Here is an 11,364-nt window from a genome sequence, read left to right on the forward strand (position 1 = left end):
ATCAACTTCATCACAACTTTGCTGGCACAGGACGGGCATTGCAGACCACGATGTAGAGATGGTCCAGCAGGTGTCAGCAGAGAACCAAGTTTTGGTACTCCGCAGGCTCGCCGAGGGGTGGAGGGGACACTGGGGCCTGGCGGCTGGGACAGTGCTGGCAGGAGTCTGCCCGGTCCAATCCTGCTGGGCTGTGGGTGGGCAGACTGGGACCAAGAGGTGGAGACAACCCTCCAGCCCTACCTACGGAGCTCTGGTTGGCTCCCTTCCAGGGGTCCCTCCCATTCCTGAATTGGACAATTCCGTGCCCCTCTTCCGTCTTCAGGACGTGTGCTATCACTTGGAAAACTTGTGTCAAAGGAACGAAAGGTTTTGTTTCTTTACAGAAACACAACTTTGGAAGTGATTTCCCCTTTCCCTCTCAACACCAGAATTGTTTTGAATGTATGATTTTTCACCTACACTTCCTTCTCCTTCTTTAACATTCAGCTCACTCACTGGAAACCAATCCCCAGCTATTCAGATGCGGTAACTCAGATAAACAATGCAGCTTTCACAAGGCTAATGCATTGAGCGTGGCAAGCGCTGTTTCAGAAACCAAACAGAGCCTGTTGAATGAAGTACCAAATCTTATGTGTTAAAGATGGCCTCTCGTAGTTTACTCTTATGGGGACATGATTTCAATGCAAATATATGTGAGTCTACGTTACAGTGTGCCATGTTGAAATGGGTCCTACTATTAGGTTTTATGAGGTCTTTCCTGGCTGGGTTTGGTGAAGGTGACTTGGAGAGACGGAGAGACAGCTCTTTGCAGTAGGATAAAACCCCAAACTGCTTGCTTGCCCTTCTCCCTAGTCTCTAAGACCGCCAGTGAGTCCACAAGTGTGTGTGTATATTGTGTATGTGGTGGGGGGCAGTGGTACACATGTGTGCAGTCGTACCTCTTAGTGATGGAAGGAAGGACGTGTGTGAAAAACTCTGTAAGAGGAAGCGGCAAATGATCAGGCCCAGAAGGTTACCTGAGGCTCTGAAGCCAGATCTGTGGGCAGGAGGTCAGGGGCATGGCCATGATTACATAAAGAGATGGCCATCTACCAGTCTCCCACACCTGGGCAATGAGAAAAAGGCAAAGGAAGAAATTAGTGGTTATGGACCTTTTGGTCCTATTGCATTGTTATCTGCCTTTCCTACCCCATATCAAAGTCTAACTATCTTCAGAAAAACTCAGGAACTCTAGTTCTGGAAGAACTAAAGTCTCCAGGAAAAGGGATTAGGGGCTGCTTAGAATAATACAAAGTGTGTGTGTGTGTGTGTGTGTGTGTGTGTGTGTGTGTGTGTGGTCTCTAGAGTCCTAATCTCCAGTATGTAGCATCCACAAGGAACAGAGCTCCCATACCCAGAGCTTAATGTGAGCGCTGAGCCCCACAGTCTATAAATCTTGAGTTGGAAGAATGAAGGCAGAATACAAGCAGATTCCTGCATTACTGGTAATCTCTCTATCCTCAGCTGGGTAGCTATGTTTCCTTCTCTTTCCAGACTGTGAATATTTAATTATTTCCTTCTTTGTCTTTGAAACCAGGAGGTACCGTGCTTGAAATAACATTCAAAATAAAGGGGTGTGGAAGAGTCCCAAGTCCACAGAGCAACTGCCTTGCACATTATTTTGCCTAGTATGTACAAAAAGAAGAAGAAGAAGGGGGGAAAGGAGAAGGAGGAGGAGGAGGAGGAAGAGGAGGGGGCAGAGGGTGAGGAGAAAGGAAAAACAAAAGGGGATAGCAGATCTGGACGGCTCAAGCCCTCACAGAGTTAGGTTACTTCAATAAACAAAGGTCAACAGTCATTCTCTTTGAGCTTCTATGCTCAGTTGGTGTGTATTTGCGTCCTGGGGTTTAGGACAAGAATTTGCACTGGTGATTTCAATATGGGGGGTGTAAAGACAGGGACAACCAAAGGGTAAGGGGACCCATCTCTTACTCCCATCAATGCATTGACCTCTGATTTAGGCCCCTTCTTTCAATCCTAGGTCCCTATAAGCAAAAGTGTTCCATTACAAAAGGGGCCTTATCTGGCATTGTCCACTCCCAGTATGTGAAATCGTTTTTTTTTTTTTTTTTTTTTTTTTTTTTTGTTTTTTTTTTTTTTGTTGTTTTTTTTTTTGGCTGTGCGTCTACCCAGCAGAAGAGAAGGGGAGAGTTGAATGCATTAAAGACAGCCATCAGAACTGATCAAAACCCCCTGCTCTTGTGGTCTTTTAGTATCAACAACTACTTCTTTTGCTGTATTTTCAATTGTAATTTGCCAGCACAGCTTTACATCCTCTGACGAAACTGTCTTTACAGATGAGCTTCCTCAAAGACAGCGCGGCCCCATTTAAGCTCAAGTTGATGCGAAGTGAAGCGCTCTCGGCTCCTGTTGGAGAGGGGAGCCTGGCGGCTACCAGGCCCCGGGAAGCCCTAGCCTCTCTGCTCCCAGAGCCTCCCCGCCCGTCTCAATTGCTCTGGACCAGTTCATTTCACCACAGCTCGGAGCCGCTCGGAAAGCAAAGATTAAAGGGGAAAGTCGCAGCTGTATATTTATATTTTCATTGCTAGAAGGGAATTGATTTCCGTGCATTTATTTTGGTAGTTGTAATACACAAGGGCGGATTTGCGTCACCCGAGCAACTTGTCGGTGGAGATAAAGTTGCACAAATATTGAAAGGGGAAGTGCTAGGAGTCATTATAGAGTTTTTCTCCGGAAGAAATAAGGATTTCTGCAGTATCCTAAAATACTAACGCCGCTTCTATTTTGAGACCAATCTCGCAGGCACATCCGCTCATTTAGTACGAGTTTGAGCCCATCAAAAAACAGGAGATGACCTGAACTCCGGCGAGCCCGGGGTTTCCTGCTGCTTTCTTGGTTCTGGGGGGTGGGTAGTCAGGAGGAGGGGAGTCAGCGGGCTCAGAAGAGGGCGAGGGGCCCACAGCCTTGAGACCTGATCCTGGGGAAGGGGTGTGTGTCGGGGGTGAGGGGCGGTGGGGGAAGCAGAGGGTCCTTCCACAGGTTTCCTTTTGGCCTTTCCCTCCAGGTGGCCCGGGTGGTGCCGGCATGGTTGCAAAGGACCCGAGGGCCTGGAAGAGCTAGGGGCGCTCAAGAAGTTGCAATTTAGAACCAAGCCGAGGCCTTTCGGGGACACAGAGGAGGAGCGCGCAGCGGGGCTGGGAGTCCGCAGGAGAACCCTGCTCCAGGGTCTCGGCTCCGCCCCGCCTGCCCCTGGCTCTGGGCCTTGAAATGCTACAGAAGCGGGTGGTGGATGCCTCCGGACACCCAGAGGGTCCATGTTCCGCCTAGACTGCACGCAGCGCCCACCCCGAGAGTCTTATTTGGGGGCAGAAGGCAGGGGTGAGGCCTAAATATGCCTCCTTTAGAACCTTGAGTTTGAACTTAGGCGCCACTGATTGAATGTTTGCAGTCAAACTGGAATTAGAAGTGACACTAGAAAAAAGAAGAAAAGGGGGTTTATGCCCGTTCTCACACACACTCGCGCTGGGGACTGTCCCTGGGAGCTGTGAAGGCCTCACTCTTCCAGCGGAGTCCCCCAACAGTCCCTGCCCCTGTCTGCAACACCCCCACTGGGGCACTTGAAGAAGGGTCCAATGCCCCAAGCGGCCTTATACCTGTCACTCCTTTGCCTCTGGCTAGAAAGGGGTCTGGTCTTCCTGGATCTCTTGCCCCAGATGCCAGTGTCCTCAGGCGATCCAACCACTTCATATCATCTCTGGAAATAACATCTTTGTCCCTGCAAGTCACGAAAACCCTTCAGTAAAAAAGCGACCTAGAGACGGAGAAAGACAGGGAGCTGATGGAGGCACAGGTAGGGGACAGGTGTGTCCCAGGGCTGCCTCGAAGAAGGGATTGATCACTTTCCTGGAGAAAGTCAAAAGCTTAAAATGACAGCATCTGCCACAAGAGGCCAGAAACCACTAGAAATAAATTTAAGCAGCCCAAATCCTGAATTTGACCTAGGTATGGCAAATTCAGTTGCCTTCCTGGGTTGATTTGGCAAGACCTCTTTGGGACGAAGTGAAATAAGAAATGTCACAGAAGCTTTAATGCAATTGTATTAAAAGTCTTTTGGGGGGAGGGAGACATGCGACAGAAGCACAGAAGTTCAATTAAGAGATGCTTATTAGGGCAATCGAAAACAAAAGATTACGTGTTTCATTATTGTTATTATTTTATTTTCTTCCTGAAAATGTGCAGGAAGAGCTCATCTGGGTGGCCTGTGGTTTGTTTGGGAGAGGGGTGGGGAAATCCATTCTGACCGTAATTTAAAAGAGAACGAATTCTTAAAATAGAGATGTTGATGTTGCAGAAAACCCCACTACATCCACTCTGCGCTCTAAAGACCCAAAGCACGAATGGACGGCATTGGTCTCCACTGTAACTTCTTCTGCGACCAGGCCCAAGGGGTTCCTGGGGAAACAGTCACTGAATTGAAAGTAGTATTTAACCCCAAGGAAATGTGCACTTGCAAAACAATGGACCCCACGTGATCTGGGGATGTGGTGGAGCTGGGAGGGTGACATTTGCTACAAGGTGCAGCAGAGAAGGGGACGCGCGTGCCGCTTTCCCGGGTTTCGGAGGGAGGCCTGTTTGGTTGTAGCCTGAGGCTCGGGAGAGGGTTTGGCTGCGTCCAAGGGAGAGGTTCGGAGACATCCATCTTATTTTGTTTGAAAAGTTACTCGTCCAAATTGTCGCTGGGTGACAGCTTGGACTGAAGCTAATTGGCGATCGCCCCTCCCCTCCTCCGTGAGGATCTCCGAGGCTGCGAGGCCGCCGCAGGGCTAAACTGGGCGGGGACTTTGGACCCCAGCTTTCCCGCGCCAGAGCTCAGAGCGGAGCCGCTCGGCAGCGGGAGCCCACGAAGGAAGAGGACACCGACTTTCGGAGAACGGCAGAGCGAAGACAAATCAGGCCCGAGTGAAGTCAGGAGGAGGGAACCTAGGGGGCCGCCCCCGTGCTCCAGGAGGCGGGCTTTGCACCCGTGAAAATACACGGGAGCACCAGCCACTCTGGGTAAAAGCTAGCGCTGGGACCAACTCTCTACGTCCGATGTCGGTCTGGAGCTGCAGAAGTTAGCGGAGGGTCAGAATTCCTCCGAGGCGCCGCCCGGGCCGTTACGCGCGGGACCGCGCTCAGCCCACGCGGCAGAAGCAAACACTTTGGCGTGGCCGGGGCGTGGCCGAGGCGGTGGGCCACGCCCCTCTTTCCCAATTCCCCCCACTCCCCGCTCCCATTGGTCACGAGGATGGCCAATGAGCGCTCGGTTCGAGGTCCTACCCTGGGTCTGACTCCAAAGCTCCTGCCAAAACTTTGGGAGTTTTTAGAGAGGAGTTTTTTTTTTTTTTTTTCCCCCTCTTATTACTTTTTTTTTTTTTTAAACTAACGGATTATTATTGTTGTTATTTTAAATTTAGCTCTTAGGGCTTAGCTGTTTGGGTTTTCTTTCGGTGCCGGCCCCTGTCTCCCCGGCTTCCCTGGCGTGTGCGGAGCCGCGGCCCCCGCCGCCCAGCAGCTCCAGCGCCCCTCGCTCGCCTCCAGCCCGCGGGGAGCGCGGGCGCCGCGCCGCCTTTAAAGTGAGGCCAGGGGCCGCGGCTGTGACCGGCCGGGATCCGGGCCTCGCCTCTTCCCTCGGCGCTAGGGCTCCCTGGCCTGTGTTCGGTGCGGACGGAGAAGCGAAAGCGGATCGTCCCCGGCTGGACCGCCGCTGGCCCCGGGACTCAGCGCTCTCCCTCCGCGCACCCACCCACCCACTCGGCCGGGCCCGGCCCGGCCGCGGCGGCAGCTCGGCGCACGCAGCCAGAATGTTCGCCGCCGGGCTGGCTCCCTTCTACGCCTCCAACTTCAGCCTCTGGTCGGCCGCCTACTGCTCCTCGGCCGGCCAGGGCGGCTGCGCCTTCCCCTTGGACCCCGCCGCGGTCAAGAAACCCTCCTTCTGCATCGCAGACATCCTGCACGCCGGCGTGGGGGAGCCAGGGGCGGCCGCGGAGGGTCTGGCGGGGGCCTCGGCCGCCGCCCTCACCGCGCATTTGGGCTCGGCTCACCCGCACGCCTCTTTCCAAGCGGCCGCCAGATCCCCGCTTCGACCCACCCCGGTGGTGGCGCCCTCCGAAGTCCCGGCCGGCTTCCCGCAGCGGCTGTCTCCGCTCTCAGCCGCCTACCACCACCATCACCCGCAGCAACAGCAGCAGCAACAGCCGCCTCAGCAGCAGCAGCCTCCGCCTCCACCCCGGGCTGGCGCCTTGCAGCCACCGGTCTCCGGGGCGCGGGTGGCTCCAAACCCCCCGCACAGCGGCTCGGCCCCGGCCCCCTCTAGTAAGGACCTCAAATTTGGAATTGATCGCATTTTGTCTGCAGAATTTGACCCCAAAGTCAAGGAAGGCAACACGCTGAGAGGTAGGTCTTGGGCGAGAGGCTGCAGGCCTCTTACCACGGCCCTGGCGCACTCACTCCCCGGTCCCAGGGCCATTTGGGATGCCTTCGAGTATTTGCACAATTAAGGACAAACGGGTAAAATGAGGGACAAGTGAGTGAACTGTAAGAAGACTGAAACGATAGGTTTAAAACTCACCTGCTCCGCGTTAAAAAAAAAAAAAAAAAGATTCCAGGGATACTTTAAAAACGCACGTTCCGGAATCATTACTCATAAAAATCGTCACTAAATAAATCTAAAAACTCGTCTAAATATTTGCTGAAATGACTATCTGTCTCTTGAATCTCGTATGGAGAGAGAGAACTATATTAATTTGAGAGGGAAAGCCCTTTTGGGGAACACTTTCTCTTGCATTCATCTGATTTCTAGTGAAATTCCACTCAAGGAATGTAGATAAACAAAATAGAGTCTCGGCTCCCAGGAGAAGGCAGAGTTGGGGCTCCTTCACGGGGGAGGGGGCAGGTCTGTGGAATTCTAGCCAGGCACCTGGAAGTGACTTCCTTTTGGCCGTTTTATGCAAAGCCCTTCCTTGCTGTACGTGTGGACGTGGACCTATGGGCTACACGCAGGAACACTTTGCGCATCGCCCCTTGGCCACTGTCGGGAGAGAGGGGTTTTGGCGCGGAGACAAGGGTCTCTCGTGACTTTGCTCCAGGAAAACCCAGTCGAGGGGGATGGGAGGAACAACTCAGCCCGAGAGTGTGATTTTGCCCGAGGTGTAACCGGCTCTTCTTTTCCCTCCTCTCCAGACCTCACCTCCCTGCTAACCAGCGGGCGGCCCGCAGGGGTGCACCTCCCCGGCCTGCAGCCCTCCGCCGGGCAGTTCTTCGCGTCTCTAGATCCCATTAACGAGGCTTCTGCCATCCTGAGTCCCTTAAGCTCGAACCCGAGGAATTCAGTTCAGCATCAGTTTCAAGACACGTTTCCAGGTACGGAAACCCTCCAGAGCGACGGCTTAATGGGGCAAGTCGACTGACTCAGGAGTGACGCCTCACGTGGCCCCGGCTGTGCCCCAATCCCGTAGTTGGTGCAGGAGGCTACCAAGTCCGGAGACAGAAACCGAAAGAGTTCTCAGATAGCTAGCTCACTCTTCCGTCGGCTCCCTGGGGGCAGGGAGGTGGGGGGGCCTGGGGGTGCAGAGAAGGTGTGTGCGTGGGCGGGCGGGGTGGGGTGAAGGGGCTTTCCCTAGTCTTTTCGCCAGAGTGGCTTGAAAATGCAGCAAGAGGTGTTGCTTTTTAACATACACAGAGTTAGGAGTGACCTCCGACACTTTGTCCAAGGAGGTTCCGTCTTGCAAGAACACGTTGGCAAGAACGTGTACATACACACACGTACACACGTACACACACGAGAGTCAAAGCTGTCATCTCCCCATCCTTCAGGCCCAAGGGACATTTTCGCATGCCCCAAAGGCCACGTGTTAGGTTTATGTTTTTTTCTTTGGAATTAATCGAGGAAGCGCGGGACTTCTCCACACCACCCTCGCTTTCCGCCTTGAGCCTGAAGTCTTAAGAGCTGTAGGATTCTTTTTTAGAAAGGCCATTCCAGGTCTGCGTGAAGGGCTCTCTGAATGGGGGCCGCTGTTCACGCAAAAACAGTCTAAAGCAGCACGGCGAGTCCCGGGCCCGCAGAGCACGGACGGGGGCACTGACGGGCCCCCCTGTCTTTCTCTTGCTCCCGCTACCGCCGGGCGGCAGGTCCCTACGCCGTGCTTACGAAGGACACCATGCCGCAGACCTACAAAAGGAAGCGCTCCTGGTCGCGGGCGGTCTTCTCCAACCTGCAGAGGAAAGGCCTGGAGAAGAGGTTTGAGATCCAGAAGTACGTGACGAAACCCGACCGAAAGCAGCTGGCCGCGATGCTAGGCCTCACGGACGCCCAGGTAAGCCGGCTCGGGCTCCCGCGCCCAGCTCCCTCGCGGGGTGGGGGGCAGCAGCAGCGCGGCCTGGCCCCAGGCCTCCCTCCACCCCGGCCCACTCTGCGTTTGCCGCGGAAACGCATGGTCTTGGATTTCTGGAAACATTGTAGGCATCGAAACTTGAGTCTGGAGGAGGGGGGGATGGGAGGGAAAGAAGGACGGAAAGAATAAGCCCATCCCCAAAGATGTATGTCAACAAGCACAGCCTGTTTACTTTGGCCGACAGGCGAAAGAAACTCGGAGAAAGCAAATAGGCCGCGGGAGATAATAATATGTACTCGACTGTGCCGTTCGCTGTAGGAGGCAGTTTATTTCGGAAGAGATAAAAATCCAAAGTCAAGAGATTGTTGGTTTCTTTCTTTTTTTTTTTTCTCCTCCCGTCCTTCCTCCCTCCTCCTCCTGCTGCTGCCGCTGGATTGTGAAATCCCCATTTGTGAGGAAGTGAAAACATCATTTCAAACGGAATGACTTAGCCCCAGCAGGGCCAGGAGTGCACACAGCAGCAGCCACAGTCCCGCCGACTTTCTAACGGCATAAGCTCTCAAGAAAAATCTCGGGGGGGGGGGGGGGGAGAGGGGGCAGGGGAGTGAGAGAGAGAGAGAAAGAGAAAGAAAGAAAGAAAGATTTTCTTAAAACACCCAAGAGCGTTTCAGCAGGTTCTGTCTCCTTGAATTTTTTTTTCAGGACAATGGCGAATCTGCCGTGTTGGAGTTCAATTTCTGAATTCAAATTTTTTTCTTTTCTCCAATTCAAGAACTGGACTTTTTTTGGGGGGTGGTTTGAAAATAGAAGAGTCACCATTCTTCCAGACCCCACAGCGGTGACCTTTGCTCCCTGGAGGTTCAATGTTCTGAGTAGGGCAGAAGTCAAAGGCAGGTACCTTTTCATAGCTCCTTTAGGGTCCCCCTCACCCCCTGACCTTGTCTTTCTGTCCTCCATTACACAGCTCCCCTCCCCAACACACGGTGGAAGAGCCCAGCCGTTTTCCACCAGCTGTGGATGTTATTTTTAAAAGGGAAGCTGGGACTTGTGTGAACAACACTGGGTCCCCCAGGGGACTGTATATATTTATATAGATTATCCACCCCATCCCTACCCCCTTCCTTCACTTTGCACAGGTTTAATGCGGGCATATTCTAAGGCTGCAGAAGGAGGAGTTCATCCCAGCCAGGGGCAGGGTCCTTATCAGCTTCTGAGTACACACATGCCAAGGAAATGCTCCTCTACTGATGGTCCGGCAATGCCCCCACCCCAGTGGGATTAACTCTTTGAACCCACTTTCCCCTCTGTGTTTCCCACGGCTTCTCTTTAAGAATTGCTTTTGTAGAAACTTGTCTTGGGTGCTGGCAGTCGAGGAGGGGACCAGCTTTGCAGGAATTCTTAACATTGGTTCACCAAACCCTTAAAATCCTGGGTATTTTTTTTTTTTTTTCTGGGCCAAGGGTCCATAACTTAATCAGATTCTTGGGGAGTCCTGGCTCAAGTGGGGTTAAGAAGCATTGATTTAGAACAGAAATCGCTTCGTTTGAGGGCGAGGTGCAGGACTCCGCCTTTCGGAAAGCATCCAAGTTATTTCAGGACCCGGTCTGGAGGGCTACATTTTGAGAAACAGTTCTCGTGGGTTCCCTAGGCGAGGGTCCCCGCGATGTCGTTGTTTGCCTCCCGGCGCCGGAGCCGAGCCCAGTGCCCGGCCAGTGGCAGAGGTACTGGGGCCCCGGGCTCCAGGCTGCGCGCGAGCCGAGCGTCGCGAGCCCACGTCTCATCTCGGTGTCCCTTCTTGTCTTCGCACATGCTGCGGCGCAGGTGAAGGTGTGGTTCCAGAACCGGCGAATGAAGTGGCGGCACTCCAAGGAGGCCCAGGCCCAGAAGGACAAGGACAAAGAGGCGGGCGAGAAGCCGTCGGGCGGAGGAGCGGCTGCGGACGGCGAGCAGGAGGAGCGGAGCCTCAGCCGCTCGGAGGGCGAGGCCGAGAGCGAGAGCAGCGACTCCGAGTCTCTGGACATGGCCCCCAGCGACACGGAGCGGACTGAGGGGGCCGAGCGGTCTCTGCACCAGACCACGGTCATCAAGGCCTCGGCAGCGGGCGCCCTCCTCCCGGCCAGCGGCTGCGGGAGCGCGGGAAGCGGTGGCGGCAGTGGCGGCTTCAGCTTCGCCAGCCTCGGCGGCGGCGGCGGTGGCGCGGGGAGCGGGGGTGGCGGCGCCTCAGAGCTGCTGCCGGCGCCCCAGCCCACCCTCAGCGGCGCTCCGCAGAGCCCCGAGCCCGCCCAGGCACCGCTGGGCGGCCCGTAGACTGCACGAGGCAGGGCCCCGGGGCCCGCGTGCCGCCCCCAGCCTCCCAGGGTGGGCTGGATTTTGCGCCTGCTTTGTGTTGGCGGTGGGGCTGGGACCGGAGACGCCGCAGCGGAGCTACCTTGCCCAAGGTCCCACCTGCCCATCGCTGTCGCGCTGGTGCCCAGAGCCCAGGGGGCCTCAGGACCCCCGCCCGAGGACCCGGCGCCGGCCAAAACTTCTCCCCGGCAGCGAGCAGTTCACACTGTGAAGTGTCGGACGAAACAGCTTCTCCCCGCACTCCGGGGGGTTGTGGCGCAAAGATGAGCTGCACTTAGGACGCCATGAACTTGTAAATAAAATGTTTACTACGGTTTGTAAAGGCCGCTTGGTTTGCTGGGGCCGCGCTGTCGTGAAAGCCGGGGATCAGCCGCGCTGGAGGCACAGCAGGTCACTGCAGCTGGAGGTGGGGGACTAGGGCTTTTGGGATTGGCGGAAGTCCTGCAATCTCAGAGTCGCCTTGCTGCAGAGATAGGCTTCAAGTTCAGAGGCCTCCTTGGCCATAAACTTTGCTTCCCCGCCACTGAACCGGTGTTCCATGACCCTGAGTGTGGCCAGAAGGCAGAGGTGGTCACAGAATTGGTTAGTCCCGTGGGGCAGATGGCCTCCCCACCCTGAGTCAGGACACTGAGTGGGCCTGTGGCCT

At 54.9% G+C, this 11,364-nt stretch overlaps 1 protein-coding gene across 1 annotated transcript; it reads left to right on the forward strand.

Moving 5' to 3' along the window:
* The first annotated feature begins 4,604 nt into the window (after positions 1–4,604).
* Positions 4,605–11,034, forward strand: HLX (H2.0 like homeobox). Its single transcript, XM_047705608.1, has 4 exons — positions 4,605–6,435; positions 7,222–7,401; positions 8,170–8,354; positions 10,194–11,034. Exons 1-4 carry the CDS (start codon positions 5,844–5,846, stop codon positions 10,677–10,679), a joined length of 1,443 nt encoding a protein of 480 aa, XP_047561564.1. The 5' UTR covers positions 4,605–5,843; the 3' UTR covers positions 10,680–11,034.
* The last annotated feature ends 330 nt before the right edge of the window (positions 11,035–11,364 follow it).

This window comes from Lutra lutra, chromosome 15 (assembly GCF_902655055.1).
Source record: "Lutra lutra chromosome 15, mLutLut1.2, whole genome shotgun sequence".
In the NCBI taxonomy this organism is placed as follows: Eukaryota; Metazoa; Chordata; class Mammalia; order Carnivora; family Mustelidae; genus Lutra; species Lutra lutra.